The sequence below is a fragment of the Gymnoscopelus braueri genome, assembly GCF_963280865.1.
Source record: "Gymnoscopelus braueri genome assembly, chromosome: 6".
Lineage (NCBI taxonomy): Eukaryota > Metazoa > Chordata > Actinopteri > Myctophiformes > Myctophidae > Gymnoscopelus > Gymnoscopelus braueri.
This window is the reverse complement of record NC_137607.1, coordinates 29,450,965-29,470,618: the sequence shown is the minus strand read 5'-3', so window position 1 is coordinate 29,470,618 and position 19,654 is coordinate 29,450,965. Positions and strand designations below refer to the sequence as shown.

The window sequence follows — 19,654 nt, the reverse complement described above, 5'->3', positions numbered from 1 at the left end:
AGGCGTCCTCAAATAAAAAACTAAGTTTAATATGCAGCACAATTTGTATACAATATATGTAATGGGGGTCCCTGCTTTGTATCACTCTCAGTCTCTCAGCTAAAGGATCCTCCTTAGCCTGAAAAACGTTGAAGACTTTTTCCTTAGACAGCTGAAGCCTGTTTTGATCTCTACCACTAGAGGTCAGAAGAGCACCAAAAACCCTTACCTCTTTCAAACACTGGTACAGTAGGTCAAGTTGCACACAGGGTCAATTGTGCAATACTCCCACTAATGGGTAAGTTCGGTTGTTAGTAGAGAAGATGATTCCAGATCAGTATCCTCCAGGGCAGGTTCATGCCAGAACATTTCACTTCATGCACTCTGTTTATAACGCCAACGCCTGTCAATCTGCACTCTTTAAGAGCAACATGCTAACACCTCATAAACATGGCTTGCAGTCAAATATCATTTTAACCACCCGCTGTGACTCTTGATTCAACCAAATTTTAACTCACACTGTTCCCTCCCTCTCTTCCTTGCTTACTCTCTCCAGCGCCCAGTTACTGTCTACAATCAATTTGTTCTCATTTAGATTTACATTTAACTTACATTTAGATATAAGTTAGAGTTGAGCAAGGACATTATTGAATCTTGGAGTAGTGCTGATCAAGATCACCTAAAGCAAGAACAAATCAAGACCAAGACTGATATAAGAATGAGACCAGAAGAATGTGAAGCCATGACCATTTCTTTACTGGTCTGCTATCACAATGAGGGCTCACAATTTACTGATTTCTATGCCACAGTTTCAAGAGGAACAACACAATTATTTAGGAATTTAAGTAAAACACAAATAGACACATATTACTAGTATAACAGAAGGCAATTCTTTATTTTACTTTTTTACTAATTGGAACAGGGCCTAATACCTTACTACTGCTACTGATGGTGATGAAGTTATGAGATAAGCTTGCTAATATATAATGGCCTTTATTCAAAACTAAGCAAATTACACCACTGTTGTATTGTTCCTCGCCAGAGCAGGCGAAAACTTCTGGGAACTCAGATTACTGTTGTAGTAGTTATAAAAAGTGAATCTATATGAAATATAAAGCAAAATACTTTCTCAAGTAATTCATATGAGAATGAGCCAAAACCTAAACTACAGTATGTTGACAGTAACGCTATAAAAGCCGCAGTAGACAACTTTGCAGAATTTAACATAAGCAAAAATCCGGAGTCAAGATGGTCTTGAGACCAATACCATAAAAGCATACTTATAGTAGTGCTGTAGTCATCAAGACAGTCTCCAATACAGCACTACCTGGATCACAGTCTACTCCAAATACTCAGGTCTCATATAACTTCACCTCACACACACCTCATTAAACACATTGCTCCCCCCGCAACACACATATGCACCCAGGGGGGTATTTTTACAATCTTCTTTGAAAGATGCCACTAACATGTCCTGAGACTTAAGGAAGAGCCCTGGGCAATTCCAGTCATCTCTAATTTAATAGTCACAGTCACAGCACACAGATAAATCATTACACTTATCAATGCCAGCTTAGAGGATGGTTTACAATCATGCCTCGACTGCTGCATGTATGAAACTGTGCAACCCAACACACAAAGTAAAACAGGACACCCGTCATTATGCATTTGTGGTTCAGTGTGTGTTTGTGTGTGACTGTGTGTGACTGTGTGTGACTGTGTGTGACTGTGTGTGACTGTGTGTGACTGTGTGTGGGTGTGTGTGTGTATGCTTTTTTACCACTAGCTACTACTAGTTGGTAATGAGTTATGCAAACGTCAGTCACTGGACACCAGGGACAGGCCGGGAGCCCAGGAGAAAACAACACATTCCTCACAAGTCCCCATACCAGAGAGAGAGAGAGAGAGTTTACATTGCTTTGGCAATGTAAACGTGTGTTTTCTCATGCCAATAAAGCCCTTTGAATTGAAAAATGAATTGAGAGAGAGGGAGAGAGGGAGAGAGAGAGAGATGCACACACGCACACGCACACGCGCACACACACACACACACACACACACACACACACACACACACACAGAGAAGTGGGGACAGTAGCCAAGCTTGTACACAGTAAAATCGTCAGTGTTAACTTATCCATTCGTAAGTCTGTGCATATACAAAATGTAACCAAATGAACACTCAGGATTTTACAGTGTATGGCTGGTCGGACTATGACATTTGATCCAGGAGTGACACTTCAAGACCCACATAGTGAACAGTCTCCTTTCCTCATGACTACATACCACTCTGCTACCACTCTACTTTTCTACCCACCACTTCCCTGCCAGTAAAATAGTTACTCACTCACTCTTTCACTCTCTCTCACACTCACACACACACACACACACACACACACACACACACACACACACACACACACACACACACACACACACACACACACACACACACACACACACACACACACACACACACACACACACACACACACACACACACACACACACACACACACACACACACAAACATGATAACCTACATTCTGAGGGTGTTTATTCTTTCACGTGAAACCATTTTTTGGGGGGGATTTATTTTGGGTTTTTTTGTGCCTTTATTGAAAGGACAGTAGGGTGACAGGAAATGGGGAGAGAGAGATGGGGAGTGACACGCAGCACAGCAAAGGTCGTCGGGATCGGGACTTGAACCCATGGCGCGCTGTCAGGATACATTGTAGCCTCGGTGCCCGGACCGCTGGCGTGAAACCATACCGTCACAATTCTATGTTGCCCCCATGCACTTCTAATTCAGTCCCAGCAGCAGCACAAGAACAGAGGGGGGCAAGTCTTTCCCACATTAGACAAGCTCACTCACACACGTTAGCAGCTAAGCTACATATTGAGTACAGGTATGTGACTTGTTTGTGGTCGTCCCTGGTACAAGAAACGTACGAGGGACCACACACACACACGCGTGCACGCACGCACACACGCACACACGCAAACACAGAAACCTCGTGCAAGAAAGCATTGGGCCTCATTCTTGAAATATGCCTACGATCAGATTTGATCTTAATGTCCTACTTATGAATATTTCCATGAACATGGTGTAGTTTCTTTTTTTTTGTACAATCTAATTGTATGTGTGCTGGGAAATATGCAGGAAGGCATGATGACATGACATGACTGACATGGTTTCTACTTGCAAAATCACTTACAGTAATGTCAAATCTCATATTAACAATAAAATGTTTCAGCACAATTCTAGACCCAATGATTAAAACCATATTAAAAGCGTGTACACGAGAGTGTGGACAGAGAAAGGACTTATCGCAGTTCACCAGTTGCTTGAGGGGGATTCCATTAAATAGTTGCAGGATAGATTTGGTTTGGACTCAAAATACTTTTACAAATACCTACAGGTGAGAAGCTATTTGCTGTCACATAAGGACTGGGAGATTTCGAGACAACCGCCAACCCCTTTGGAGCTGTTTTTAATTAGGATAACGGAGGGGAAAAAATGGGGAAAAATCATATCTCAAATATATAACTGCTTGCAGTCCATAGTTTCAGGAAACACATTAGAGATTAAATCAAAATGGGAATTGGAAATGACAGTGATAATAGAAGATGAGGAGTGGGAAAGGGCTTGTGAAGGAGGTCACAAAATTACAAACAGAATTGTGTTGGAGGGACTGCAAACAGATTGGGGACCATACCCATGTTTTCTGGGACTGCCCTAAATTGGAACGTTACTGGAAGGGAATACACATGGAAATACGGGCCATCCTTAATATAGATTTACCATTAGACCCAGAAGTATATATTATTGGAGTGGTTCCGGAGGGGTTGGCAGACAAATAGAAGGTCTATATACTGCATACCGGTATTCTTTTATTGATATCGAAAAAAATTATTACTTTATCCTGGCTCCGACCTTTACCACCTACGATCAACCAATGGCATGAGAGGATATTGAAGGTGTATATAATGGAAAAAATTACTGCTAAGCTTCAGATGAAGTACGAGTGTTCCTAAAAAATTGGGCCCCTGTAATAGGGTACTTTAATCTCCCTATACGAATGAGTGTTTTTGTGTAAGGGTATATGCCATGTTAACTTTGTTATATTTATGTACATTTTGTTTCGAAGTGAATGTCCTGATATTTTATTTAATTTGAATGAATATGTCTGCCGAATTGTCCTGTTTGTTTTTCTTTTCTGTTTTTTTTTCTTCTTGTGTGTTTTTATTTTAGTTTGTTTGCTGGGGGAAAAAAATTATACAATGTGAAATTTCTCTGTAGAAAAGCAAATAAACGCCTTTGTTCAAAAAAATTAAAGCGTGTACACAGCAGCAGAAGAAACCCTGCTGATGGAACTAAACTATTAAAAAAAATGTCAGAATGAGTCACGTATGAATTGAAATCTGTTTAGTTATTTGGATTCTGCAGCTGACCGTCTCCTCAGGCTACATGTCAACTCTATGCTCTCCAGGAGATCGGATTCAAAAGTCATGACACTCGTGTACTGCAAAAGGATGATATCAGTACATCCAACAAATCTTATTATGTACCAATTACATGGAAACAAGGAGGGCTACAGCATTCAAATCCTGTGAAGAGATGTTGTAAGGTGCTCTTTCGTTCAAAAAAGGGAGAAAACATCCCTATTCAAAAAGAAAACGAGTCCAAGGCACTCTTCATAAAGTTTAAATGCTTTAAAACCAGGCTAGTTAATCTTTAACTTTGGACTCATTTTCTTTTTTTATTATACATTTTAGTATGTGCTTGAACAATGTAAACATGTTTAATTAAAAAGTTGAATGGCAAGAACTAAGGGTAATGCTTTACTCAGTTTGCTGAGACGAACGTTTGTGTCATGTCCGCGACTGGGAATTCGGCTAAATGAATTGTCCTTTGAGATAAATATAGTCGTTTGAATCACGTTCATACATGGTCCAGGCATTCTACACCTTTCAGAATGCCAATTTAATGGGTACTTGGAGTTGGAGTAGGCATGGGGAAATGCACTCACTCACACTAATAAAACATACTTGAGTGCAGATACAAAATAAATCCCTAAGTAGTTTTACTTAAGTACCTAGCATCTCTCTTTCTCAATATTGATAATGTGAACATACTTTGGGGGTGATTATTGGTTCTTCCAGAAGGTATTTTTATGAGAAATTATAATCTGTAATGTGGATATAACCAAAAAGGTACATGCATTCATTGTTCATTTCACTCAGCTAGAAAGGTCTAATACTGCACAGGTAAGTTCACAATATTGTATCACTTTACTGTAACATAGCCTTTGAGACTAGGAAAAGAAAGCATTTAAGCTGTATCATGATAATATGATAACAAAAATCCCAGATGACAATATCAATATTATGATGCAGCTCTACCATGCACGCATCATAGAATGTGCTTTGACACTGCAGGTGGATAGCTCCGGACCGGTACGCACATGATGACAAAGTATTAAATGCAAATTATATTTATAGTAAACACAACCCAGTTTAGACCTGGAATTGAAATGGATGGGTGGGTGGATTTTATTTTGGACAAGAATGTACAATGAAACTATTTTTGGTGACATCAATCCAAAAGAAGCGACAAAGTGTATTGAAATATAGATACTAACATAGATACTAATAAATAAATAACTAGAACAGTGCACTCCTAGGAGCGCAGAACTCGGTCAGGCTGGGTTGGCTATCCAGGGCCGGCAAATTTTGGAAGTGATTCATAGTCAATAGGAATGGGATATGGAACATCTCTGACTAATACATCTTGGTCACATGATTTGTGTGAGTTTTTGAAAAAAAGTAGTTTCAAAAAGTGTGTTTTGTAGAAACGCAACCTTGCAGAAAATCTTGTCTAGCGGAAATGGGCTGTTTAGCGGCCTGTTATAGCATCACAATGAGGGTGATTTAAAAAATGTGTGGAGGTTCTTCCTTGGCCTACTGGGTTTTATGCCGATCTGTCCAACAGTACGAGATAAGCTGTTCAGAGACAGACGGACGGACGGACGGATGGACGGACAAAAGGACAGACGCAGGGGCGAAATCATAATATCCGGCCTTTGGACGTCTGGCCTGGCATAGATAATAAATATTAAATATTCAATGTAGGTACAGTAATAGGCAGTAAAAGAGTCAACAGAATAGCAGTTGAGGGGGAAACTGTTCTTGAATCTGGTGTATTTGGTCCAGAGGCATACAGTATGTAGCCCTTGCACCTCTGAGCATGAAGGGGGCAAAACAGTCCATTGTTCGGGTGGGAGGCAACCTTGGTGATGCTGATGGCCTTTGACTGCTGTAGCAGTGCTGGTGGTAGATGGACTCAGTTGGTGGTAGTAGTGGGCCTATGATATGCTGAGCAGTTTTTCACCACCCTCAGCAGTGATTTCTGCTCCAAAAGAGTGTAGTTGCCAACTTGCCATACAGTACCAAGCTGTGATGCAGTAGGTAAGGATACTTTTATGGTGCACCTACAGTATCTGAAACAGAGTGCTTCTCAAACCATCTTTAAAGGGGATTTAAAAAATGGCTACAAATCAGGTAGTCCTAGTGTAGTCTCATGCAGATGGTGTGTATCTATGTGCATGTACGTGAAGGTGTTTGCCAGTAAACTGTAATGCTGCAGCCTGATGCTGCTAAATGTGTCACAGTTGTCTCCACCAGTCCGTCCGTCCATCCATCCGTGTGTCTGTCCGTCTGTGATCAGCTAATCTCCGGCAACGTTGGCCCGGTCGACGTGAAACTGTGCACACACACTCCCTGCATGCCAGAGCAGAACCTCTGCCCGAATTCTTTACATAGGCCTGTTATAGCGCCACCAGGATTTTTGCAAAAACAACAACTCTTTCCTTTTTATCACCAAATCAATTCCTTCATTCATGCAACAGAAAAATGTGTCAAAGTCTGATGGGATAGCTGGGCTTTCCTCAGCCTCCTCAGGAAAAAGAGACATTGGAAACATGTACAGTATTATACTACTACTGGACACCTGAGTGCAGTCTCTCTAATTATTACAACAATAATTGTATGACATCTCCACAGTATCCTGCCTGTGGCATAAAAGTACATGCTTCGCATGTTGCTCTTTTTACATTCAAATTCATCATTGGTGCGTCCTTCTGCTGGCAACGTCAGCAATTTATTATCACACATTTTTCCACTACTTATGCTTCTGAAAGTGCTGTTTCCCTTTTCAGCGATGCATGTCATTAAATGCATGGATTGTAACAGAGTAAAGCAATACAGCTGCAAAACTTTATGATGACTCAGTTACATTTCCTTTGACTTCATGACAGGATTATGTCTGCGTATTAAAGTGGCAGGAGATGAGCTAACGTGAATAGCATACTGCAGAGGGTACACAAAGTAAAAGCTAAGTGGGACAGCTCACTGTACTGTAGGTAGGCAAAATATAGACGTCATCCCCTGAAAGTGCAGGGGGTGTGTGAGGTCAGATGACGTAATCTTTTCCATGTATTGGACCGTGTTCATGTGCTAGGTCTCCACGGAGGAAATCAATCAATTGCCTGGGATGTCTAATATTTGGTGTGTCACTCACAAATCACTTGTCGGTACAAATGCAAGACCAGGAGAATCACGCCTGTCGTTTCATTGCAATATGCACTGTATAGTGCACTCTCAACATGTGTATGCAAGTGATACCCTTAACCGCAGTGTCAATAAGATAAGATAAGATAAACTTTTATTAATCCCTGGAGGGAAATTCTGTTCAATAAACAGAGGGAAACGGCCACACGGTACAACACATAGACATAACCGGTTTATGCTTCCTCAAACAGCACGCAGAGGAAAAGCAATTCGTGGAATATTTTGGTAATGTTCGCTTGTTCACACCCACAAGAATGCAATTCCTTCCCACTGAGATATAAGTGAAAGCTGACAGTTACTAAAGCGGGCCACCCACAGATCACATGGACATAGCTAAACTGAGATATTAAAGGGTCTTCTTTCCAAGGCCCAAGTGAAAATCAATCAAAGCAACCTGCTGCTATCCTGTGCTCCTCTACACAGAGTGACAGTGCACTGTCAGGGCCTGAAGGTCATAAACAACATTCATTCAAACAAGCAAGTGCACAATAGGTGCACCAGTGGCCCAGGGAGTAGAGCGACTGTCTTGGAATCGGAATGTTCCCAGTTCGATCCCCAATTCGATCTCCTGCTGGCTGCATGTCACAGTGTCCTTGAGCAAGGCACTGAACTGCTCCTGATGAGCAGGTTGGTGCCTTGCATGGTTTCCCCCTCCGTGAATGTGTGTGAAAGGGTGAATTTAATGCACATTGTAAAGTGCATTGGAGAAAAGACCTATAAACTCACCATTTCATGTAGCCTTTAAAATTGTGTTAATCTCAGAGCTACACTAACAATCTGTGTACAGAAGGCGATCATATCTGTCATCCTTATCGATCTACCATATCTGTCTGCATCGTGCTATTCTGCATAATAATCAAAGAGATGGCTACATGACTACTTTTGCTAGTGCTATACTAGCGCCGTCTTGTTTGCACCACAAGAGAGCATTTGATTGGGTGAGACTATATCCATAGATTTACTTCACATTTCTGGTCTACCCATGTTTTTGATATCTTACTCACTTCAATAATAAAAAGAAAATCTGAGCTTTCTTCAGATTATTACCTGGAAACTTAAGTCAGTCCCACATGGCACAGGAGAACATACTCAGTAATACCTCTGTATCTGGAGACTGTGAGGTCCCCCTCTTCCTCTTGTAGGAGAATAAATTCCATATCCGTCGCCACAGGAAGGAGGCAACCAGGCATACACTCCCAATTATCCAGACATCCTTGTCCCTGAGGAAGTTCTCCATGACAAAAGGCTGGAACACCACACTCTTCCTCCACCTATTACTCTTCCTCCTGCCACGGGCTGTGCCTTATTTCTGTCGCCGGTGGCGATCGAGTCTCGGATTGGAGGGCAGCGAGTTGTTGACATGGAGCAGGACAGCGGGCGCTGATTATGAAAGAGCTCGGCCTCTGAGGCTCAGGGCACTTACGGGGGAAATGCAACAGGACAGCAGATTGGGGACTGGGCTGTCCTGCTGCTGTGTGGCCTCCCATTCACCCAGCCACCCATTCACCTCCCACCCTGCCTCGTCCCTCCCCCTAACCAAGGGACCTAAAAGGAGAGGACATGCTGTCTCCGAGACAAGAAGGAGACAGGTGGTGTAGGGTGTACAGAGGCGTGCTGTCACTGTACGCAGAATCAGATGGCTGCTGCTTCTGGTGCTGGGGGCAGCGTTAGAGAGACCCTGGCAGTGGTATCCGTTAACTTCGGACACAGCACTTTATGCATACGTCCAGGGGTCACTAAGCATATCTACTTTAGCAGTCACTGTACCTAAAAAATGCACTAGTGCACACATACAACTAGACACGTGAGTGAGTGTATACGCTCACACACATGCACGTGCGTGAACACCTGTGGCTGTGCAACTAAACAGAAAGCCAGAGACTTTTTCTGCAACTGTATCAAACGTCATTAAACTGTTTACAAATTATCACAAAAATGAAACACACCAAATGAAGAAAACATTGAAGCAGTGCACGGCTTGGCTTCTCCAGTCGCTTGCTCTTTCTGGAGCAAACTGTTCTCTGACTGGACAGAGCTGATGATTTACATCAGGCGGTGGGACGCCGCCACCACTGCAGATTCCAGCATGAACACTTTGTGAAACAGAGGTTCACAATGAGTGCTTACAAGATTCTTGGGGTGCCCACACTCAGTAGTCGTGGACAGCTACTCAAGTACAATTACTTGAGTAATGTACTTGAGTACCTTTTTTGAGTATTTGTACTTGAGATTGTTTTATTGAGAATTTAGGACTTTTACTCGACTAGATTAGAAAGACAAATATTATAATTGACTCCATCACATTTCTATGGAGTAGTAGTTACTAATTAGCCTACTTTTAAGCATAGCTTTGAGGTCAGCTGTTGGGTTAGGGTTAAGGTAAGGCAGCTGTTGTTGTCTTAGTTTTTTTTCTAAAATGTGATAGGCCACAGAATTCTCACCTGTCACCACTTGTCACCACCTCCTTTGAGATGGACAGTACAAGTAGAAGTCCAACAAATTGTTTACATTGACTGTAGAAGTGCACTTCTTTTCGCATGTAAAATGAAAAGTACTGCAGTTCCTTGTTCAAAGAGTTTCACTTGTTGAAAACACTGTTGCTGGGGCAGTTATGGCACTGATGTGGGACTGGGTCTTCAAGGTACTGCAGGTTGATTGTTTTATTTCGTCCTTTGTTTTCTGAGGAATCTGCATCTACAGCAATTCCCCTGCATGACAAATGCCTATACGTGTCGTGCACGTGTACGTGGGGGGTGGGGGGATTTTACTGTATAGAATTTCCTAGAGAGGGAAGCTCAAGAACACCCGACATGGGAGATTTTTTATGAGATGCTTTAAACAAGTCATAAAATTGTCCAAAACATAACATTGTGACTTAATCAGTTGCAGTGCTGTCCACATAACTGCAATGTCCTGAGGACCTGTGTTGCATGTAGTTGCTGTCGGGCAGAAACCTTGTATATTTCAACTTTTTATGTTTTATTTTCTTCATAAATTAATGCCCTACTTTGTCACACTACAGTTTCATTAAAAAAAAGTCTTAAAAGAGTCAATCTTCAAGCTCATAAAAAAAACAAAAAAAAACGTAAGTAACTAAGTGATACTGTAACTACACTGGATACATTGAAAAACACAGGTTATTTTTTCCATTGCCTGAAAATGTACAGTTTGACAGGTTTCCGCCTGACAGTGACAATATACCAGTCCTATTCTACTTGCATAGGCAGGATCACCAAGTTCCTCAAAACACCCCAAAGCAATGGCAACCTTCAAATCTGTTGATTCATTTTTGTTACAATTCCAATGGATCATAGACATGCTTCAACCCCGAAAAACTGTAAAATGGCACAAACCACCATAATGCAATGAAGATTTATTCAAACTAAAACAAACTGATGTATATTTTTTCTTTCAGTTCTATTCACTCTGGATAGAACCACTTCAAGATTCTTTAATGTCATTTGTTTTAAGTGTGGTGGTCCAATGCCCTCTCTATTTAACAAGCAGCAACAGCTGGGGAGAGGCCGAGGTACGAGAGGCAGGAGGAGCAGGAGGGAACCTCCGGGGAAGGAATCCCTGTTGGGAATCTGAGCAGAATGTGTGTATGCTATTACCATGCGGAGGGAGCGCTCGTTTTGGTTCACGTGATAACCTATTCCGTCCACTGCGGCTTGCCAGCTCGGACGGTGCACTCGTCAACGCGAGAGGCCATTGGATGCTGGGCGCATGCAGGTTCTCGCTGGCCTTGCGGCTTGATCGGGCACACTTCACGAGCCTCAAGGCTGCGCTAATGTGGTTTAAAAAGTCATGCATTTGTTGTAAAACTTGCACATGATGCAGGACGTTGAGCGATACCAAAATGAGTGCTCCCCAAAATAACGGGCTTGGGAATTGCTTACACGTGGGCAGAAAGTCTGCAGAGGAGCAGGGTTGGAGCTACAATTAAGACAGTGGGAATTGTGGTTCAGAGATAGTCACATGTTGCATAGTAATAATAATAAAAATGATGATGATGATGATGATATAATCATCATAATAAATAATTGAGTTAAATAATTAATCACCCTGGCCATGTCATAATAGGACATTCGGTGAAATCATTCGCCATAAATAGCAGATCTACAAGCCAACAACACATCACTATGTGACACGTTGTGCACTTGTCGGTCGGCTATATTCAGCAAAGAGATCTGGTGTAGAAGGGAAAGAAGTGGCGACTAAGTAACCTTTAGTCCACTAGGGGAACCTGGTCAATGAAGTAAGGTTAATGAATTAATGTCATTACATCAATAAAACTGAAGCATGAGGACAGAATATAGTGAATTTGAGAGAGACTTAAGGCGGCTTTCCATATACATGGACTTACCTAGCCCCACCCCACACCGCCCACCACAGCAACGGTTTCCACTACAATGAAGTGGGTAGAGTGGTGTGTAAGTGGTACTAAACTGGTGCCTAAAAAGTACCCAGTCTTGGGTAGGTCTGAGCTGGGCTAAGCGGGGCTAAAGCTCAGCCTGCTACTGATTGGTCGGCTCACAGCTGTGTCTGTCCACTCAGGTCTCTGTAAAATGTAAACACTACGGTAGCAGTGTTGCCATGTCCACTTATTATAAGCGACATTGGGCTTATTCTTCTGTAAAGTTGCTTGTAAATATTGGTAGTACTTTTACTCCACTACAATTATTTGAAAACGTATTAGTTACTAGTTACTAGTTACTTTTCAGATATAAATGATTACATTATAAAACATACATTAACCACTTAAAGGAGTAGTTCACCCAAAAAATTACTTATTTTCTATCAATTACACACCCCATGAAGCCTTGAATTCATGGTTTTATTTTTGTTTTTGTGGCATTCCTAAGACAATAATTTGATGACCGTGTGTATTTCCGGTAGGAGACACAAATAATCTACTTTGTGTCTCCTACCGGATACATTAGCCGGCAGGAGACGGGAATCAAATTATTAGCTTAGGAATGCGACAAAAACAAAAAAGAATCCATGGATTCAAGGCTTCATAGGGTGTACAATTGATAGAAAATAAGTAATTTTTTGGGTGAACTCCTCCTTTAAGCCCTATTTTATACCTAGGCTATTTGAAAATAGCCGATCTACAAGCTCACAACGCATCGCATCATTGTAGATCTGCTATTTTCAAACATTTTAGTACTTACTTTTGGTACCTTAAGTACATTTTGATACCAATATTTTTTGTACTTTTACTCAAGTAATTCCAGACTTTCACTTGTAGAGTGCTTCTACATTGCAGTATTGATACTTTTACTTAAGTAAAACATTTGAGTACTTTTTCCACCACTGCTTGTTTCTAAAATGTACTTGATTATTTGGGGCTTGTTTCCATATGTTGTTGAAACCAGTGGTTCTTAAACATTTTCATGTCAAGGACCCCCAAATTAATATGTATTTGTCAACTTTATATATGTATATATTTTTTTTAAATAGCAGATGCACACACTCACAATGCGTCGCATCGCTACGCGTTGTGAGTTTGTAGATCTGCTATTTTCAAATAGCCGTAGATAGTCGCTTCTTTTGGGATTGTTTTCATAGACCTGATTGCTTATTTTTTTCTGCTAAACCTGGCAACAATGAATGTGCGACGATACACGCTAATAATGTTTTTTATATAAGTGATGGCAACGTGTTTAGACACCACACAGGTCTTCCCAACAATAGCGAAGATTAAAGTCAGGGTGAACATGGCCAAATAATAACTTAAGAGCCAAACTAGCTCTGAGGAAGCACGCTAGCATTTAGGCTAACCCTGTAGCCTGAGGCTAAGTTGGTGTGTTAAAGAAAGGGGCGTTGATTTCCTTCGGGAGGGGAGGGGAGGGTGGAGATTTTGCGAGTGGGGACTTTTGTGCAATGGAAACGCAAGACATTTTGAAGCGGTGCGGTGCGGTTCTGGACTGTACTGGACAGTGTCGTGCTTAAGCTGTGATGGAAAAACGGCTATAGAGTGGAGATGATGTAAAGCACTTTGGGCTGAATTTGATGTCATGGAAGGTGCTATACAAATAAAGTTTATTATTATTATTACTATTATTATGAGGCAGTGTGATGAGAGAGAGGGTTAACAGAGGAAAAGGATAAGAGGCGCTGGATCCCAAGAGATTGGTCCTAAATTGAGAGGAAGAGGAGAAGGAATAGAAGACGAGAGAGACGGTGCAGAAAGAGAGTGGCAGTGACAGTGAGGATCTTAGATTACACATGTACAACAGTACTATCTCACTGGATTCTGTCCCCTAGCCCTACTGTACCTGCCGGTCACTTGACCAGTGGAATAAATTGAAAAGGAAGGTGTCCATTGATTTATAGTTCAATAAGAAAAATAAATATATACACAGCATAAACATAAATACCAGAATCCTGCCTGTACGTACGGAAGAATAGAGGGCTTCTATGTTAAGTGCCATACTTTTATAGATTTTTCTTTTTGAACTCATTATTTTGACCGTTAGATAAAGTTAGGTTACCTTGCTTATGGTAAATCACTCTGGATTAAGAGTGTCTGCTAAAAAGTAAATTGTGAATTGTGTCCTTTAAGCATAAAAAAGGAAGGGAAAAAGAAATCAATGAAGTGTGCTATGAGAGGAAACGTTTTCACACTGTGATGATGATTTACAAAAATGAAAATGTTTTAATGCACAGTTGTTGCTCAGTGATGCCATCTTGTGGGTGTATGTATGTAAATCTTTGAGTGTGAGGGCTAGGGTGTTCAAACAGAGAGAGAGAACTACAGCTCACTCTAGTGGCTATGATGCACTTAGCTGGGGCATACTGGCCATACTCTGTCAAAAGGCATTCAGAAACCAGAATAGACCGGGAGGAGTTACAAAGACGCATGTTGGATTGCCGAGGTGGATATTTAAAATAGTGGGATGTAGTGAGACTGGCCATCAGAGGCCACTGTATCTTTGTAAGGAGAGTAGAATCAAACACAACTAATGTACCGTAACAAAAAACCCACTCATTCTCTCTTGCATGCATTCACAAACACACACGCACGCATGTACACACGCACGCTCGCACGCACACATGCACACAGTTTTGCAACAGCATCATTTTGTTTCGTTTTTTTACGTTGAGTTCAAACACAAACACAAACCCTAGCATCCCTATTCTGGGCATGTCATAATAAGCAAACATTTGGTGAAAAAGGGAGAACAATTGGCGAAAAAGGGAGAACAATTGGCGAAAAAGGGAGAACATTTGGCGAAAAGAGCCAAACTACAAGCTCATGTTGTGACACATTGTGAGCTTGTAGTAGATCGGCTATTTTTGACAAAGAGATTTGGAGTAGAGGGGAAAAAGGAGGGGCCATGAAGTACAGACTCCAGGCAATATAAAGTGGTTAAATAAGTGAACCAGGAGAGAAGGAGGAGTAGGATCATGTACTACTGCACCTGCTGGCTTCCACCTTCCAGCTCCACATGTTTGAGCTCCCAGAAGCAGCGCATGGTCTCCACCTTCTCCAGGTGGCGGTAGAGCGCCAGCCGGCCCAGCCGGAGACTGTTGCTGCGGTTACGGATGGCCCTCAGGCCCTCCATCTTCTCACCGATGGGGGACAAGGGGATCTGCGGTGGCGGCGGCACCCCTGATGTCTGGACATGTCTATTCTTCCTGCCAGGAATCGCCTCAGTGCAGAGGGTCTTCTTTTCCGACCTGCAATTAAAAATGACATTTTGATGACAGCTTTTCCCCTAGCGTCCCTATTCTGGGCATGTCCATTTCCCTTTACAACCATGTAGGAGAATAGAACCCACACACTCACACACTCCAATAAATGTTTGTGAATTTTTGAAGCCGGGCTCTTTGTCAGGTCAAACTGAGGTCGAGTTTGTCCTGAAATGTTGTCATTAAAATGCATTGGAGCGTTTGAGTGCTCTTCTTCATGATCATGTCTTAACCCAGCACCCTGACAAGTGATGTATGTACCGTCTTCTATCAGCTTTTCCTTTACAATCATGTCCCATTCGTAATGATCATGCATTTGAAGGATGAGCAGAACAGATGATTGTGTGTATGTGGGGGCATCTCAAGTGAAATGTGCCAAATAGTTACAGTGTATTCTCCTGTTGGTATTGACTCGATTGGCACCTGATTGACAGCTCGGTCATGCTGTACATGCTAGAGTAGCCTAATAAATGTAACCACAGTGGCTGACCTCCCACAAATCCTGGTTGAGGAATGGAATGCCATCCCACAGCAATGTGTCACCTATACATGCTAAGGTAGCCTAACAAATGTAACCACAGTGGCTGACCTGCCATGAGTCCTGGTTGAGGAATGGAATGCCATCCCAGAGCATGAGGAGGTGGCTGTGGCTGCGAGCGTATGGTTCTCTCATCGACTGAGGCTCCTGACTAATCAATACTTGCTTGAAAGATATGCACTGTGATCCATTGGAGTTTATCGATGCAGGAATAATGTGACATGAATTCTACTGGGAAATAAAATGGATGGAAGATTTGAAGCTACATTGATTGTTGTTTTTAAACTTAACAGGGTAGAAATAATTTAAAGAGCAGTAACAGGTGCATCTCAGTCTGGACAGTGTTTTGGTTTTAGCACTGAGGCTTGAAATCCTAGCCCCTGATGGTGAAGAAAAGGCCTTGGCTCCATGTGGCAGGGGCACGGCATGAGAGAACAGAAGATAGCAGGTTTTTATTTCACTTTTATTTCCAGTGCATGAAAATAACAACACTCAGCTGCTCGTCATGCATATCAGTTTAATTCCACAGTTGCATCACCATTCAACACACAAGGAGGTAAAAGACAGAGCAGATGAAACATCCTGTAATGACAAAAGGCTCTTGCTGACTATGTGTGTGTGGATGGCTGATTGTCTCCGCCAGGCCGAGACGTTTGCCGTTTTTTTTTCTCACTTCGCTTCACAGTCTGGCAAGCCTCCTGGGGGGGGGGACCAGTATTATCCAATGTAAAACTCCAGTCACTTCCTGACTTGCCTACGTAATTGAAATACAAGTAAAAAAAATAGGACCCTGGCCAGACTGAGTAGCGAAGTGAGAAAAAGACGAACGTAGCGAATCAGTCCGTCTGTGAACAGCTATTCTCCGGCACCGTTGGCCCGATCGACGTGAAACTGTGCACACACACTCCCTGGATGCCAGAGCAGAACCTCTTTACATCGGCCTGTTATACCACCACCAGGAGGGATATTTTTGCAATTTAAAAAAATATATATTACTCCTACAGATTTTGACTAAACATCACACAAATCACACAGTATCTCTATAGTCATGTGATCAAGACGGATCTGTCAGATTTTTCATATTCCATCCTAATTGGCAAAGTTTGAAGGAGTGGTCCATTTTGAACAAAATGCCTCAAATTCATGAACCCAGCATCCAATTGCTGTGAAAGGCAGATGAAGAAATGCCACCCTTTTCACATTGGCCTATTATTTTTTTGCAATGACTCCAAACATTCCAAACATTGCTGGCCCACATTAACCTACCTGACCTGGCGGAGACCTGTGCTCCGAGGAGCACTTTTCTAGTTTAGCCTGTGTGCATAAATTATCTCAATGCTCAAGGGTGTGTAGTCAAACCCACCTAAGTGTCAAATTAGTTTGACTCAGGTGTGATAAAAAAAACTAAGAAAACTGGCACTGCCCACAATCTGCAAGCCAACATTGGCAGTTGCCTGTCTGATGTCTCGGCATGCATTGGCTACCCTGCATCTGACGCGGATGTGTGACCATTCCCGTAAATCAGCCATCCACACGCACATACTGTACTCAGCAAGAGCATTTTGCCATTACAGGACGTTTCATTCTGCTATGTCTTTTACCTCCTTATTTCTGTGTGGTGATGACACTGTGGAATTATACTGATATACATGGCGAGCAGCTGAGTGTTGGCTAAGTGTCGTTATCTTCATGCACTGGAAATAAAAGTGAAATAAAAGCCTGCTATCGTCTGTTCTCTTATACAGAGCCCTGCCACATGCAGCCAAGGCCTTTTCTTCAGCATCAAGGTCTTTTCTTTGGCAGGGTAGGATTTCAAGCCTCAGTGCTAAAACCAAAACACTGTCCAGAAATGCACCTGTTAGAGCTCTTTGTTTATACCCTGTTTTGTTATTTAAAAAATCCATTATTATCATCATCATCTTGTTTATCTTTTATAATGTTAGCACAATCTTTGCAGAACATGAGTGAGGGACAAATAAACCTTTTCATTCCTCTTGATTCTTGATAATGTACCCATGTAATGTATTGTATTCCCAACAGGAAAAGCAACAGTGTACGAGCAAAGTGTAGCACTGATCGGTACCTGCCAACCACATCAACCGTCAACCACATCGCACCGGATCACAAATGGATGGACACAGCACAGTAAAATCCTCAGTGTTCATTTAACTCAGAGAGAGTACACATGCAAATGTAAGGGCCCATTTGGTTACAAATTGATGCATTAACACTGACTACACAAACGTTTACTGAAATGTATGTTTGAAGCATTTCTTTAGTTGCCCTTGGTGCCCTTATCTTCATCAATGTGCAGTTAATATGGAGTTGAATCATAGTCACCTTCAACCCAATAAAGAATAATGTGACTGGGAGAACTACAAAAAAAAGAAAAGAAAACCTGATCAAGTCACACCCTCACAGTTAAATAATGGAATGTTAATTTAACTATGGATTTGACTGTGTAGTCTGCTGGTTTTCATGAACCTTTGAAGAACCAGCAGGTGTGTTTTTACAATGTCATGTGGAGAGAACCCAGGAGACCCTGTTGATCCTGAGAGGCTTGGTGAACAAGGGTCAATCACTTTAAAGGAATTATTTTGAGTCATCCTACGATTCTAGAAACAGGGAGTAAAAGTCAAGGGGCAAGCTATCACCCAAGAACAGATTGATATAGAGTGGCTGTGGCTCTGTTTTATTATGCTTGTTGGGCGGAGGGCCAGTAAAACACAATTAGATTGTTTCCATTGTGGTAATTTTGTTGTTATCATTGCAGTTGTCTGCATTAGTTATCCGTTACATAAGTGCATCATGTGTGTGTGTGTGTGTGTGTGTGTGTGTGTGTGTGTGTGTGTGTGTGTATTTTGCTTAATTTATGCTCCGTTGTACGACAGTGTCCTGCGGCGAAAATAACAGATTTACATCCTCACAACACGTCCCATCCGCTTGTGACCTTGTAGATCTGTTCATTTCACTGCACGACACCGTCATACCACAAAGTTTAAATCAGGCATGTCACTGCCCATGCTTCACTCCCCAAGCAATGCTGTTGATTGTGGTTTTTGTGATTTGCCAGGCTGCCCTTGGTAATCCCACTCTATAAAACAGCAGGGGATCTGATCTGTCCCCTTCATCCATAATCCCTCTTTGTAACTGATAGTGTCGCGTAGCTCTTAACTCAACAGCAAAGACAGTGATGTCTCTGTATGCGTGCATGTGTGTGCGTGTGCGTGTGCGTGTGCGCGCGTGTGTGTGAGGTAAAGAGAAGTTAGAGGAGTGAAGAGAGAGAGAAACAATTTGAGTGTGTTGGGGGTTGGGGGGCGGCAGCATCGTTTAACCCCTAGCTAAATGCCGAATGTGCTACAAGAGATCCGTGATGATAGCAAACTTTGCCATCAAGACAGGCCATGCAAACCTACCCTCTGGCATCAAATAGCTCCCCCATCTATTTATACTGGTTGTCTGGGGGCTCATAGGAATGGAGAGCCCTATCGGCTTGATAAGTGTGTATTATGGTAATAATGCTCATGGGAGGAAACCCTAGCAGGATGTTTTTGTTTACTTCTCAATGTATTTGATGGTAACCAAATTCCAGCAATACCTTTGGGTCGATTCTAATAGAGTATGTATATATGCTGGGGACTCTAGAGGCTGTCAGAGAGACAGAGAGCGAGAGAGAAAAACAGGTGTTAAGACAATATGAATGCTACACCCTGTGACCCTTATCTTCATGTTCTTTCCAGTGATCACCGGGACATCAAATGGTGCCATCGTGTATTACAGTATGTACCATACTGTAATACTTAC

At 42.1% G+C, this 19,654-nt stretch overlaps 1 protein-coding gene across 1 annotated transcript in view; it reads right to left on the bottom strand.

Annotated features, from left to right (window-relative positions):
• mylk4b (myosin light chain kinase family, member 4b) overlaps positions 1-19,654 on the bottom strand; it is a gene marked incomplete at its 5' end in the record, with an annotated part of 67,236 nt that overhangs the window by 21,814 nt on the left and 25,768 nt on the right. Inside the window, one exon of the mRNA XM_080431486.1 lies at positions 15,042-15,300. Coding sequence (XP_080287612.1) covers positions 15,042-15,300 — 259 coding nt within the window. The remainder of the gene's footprint in view (positions 1-15,041; positions 15,301-19,654) is intronic.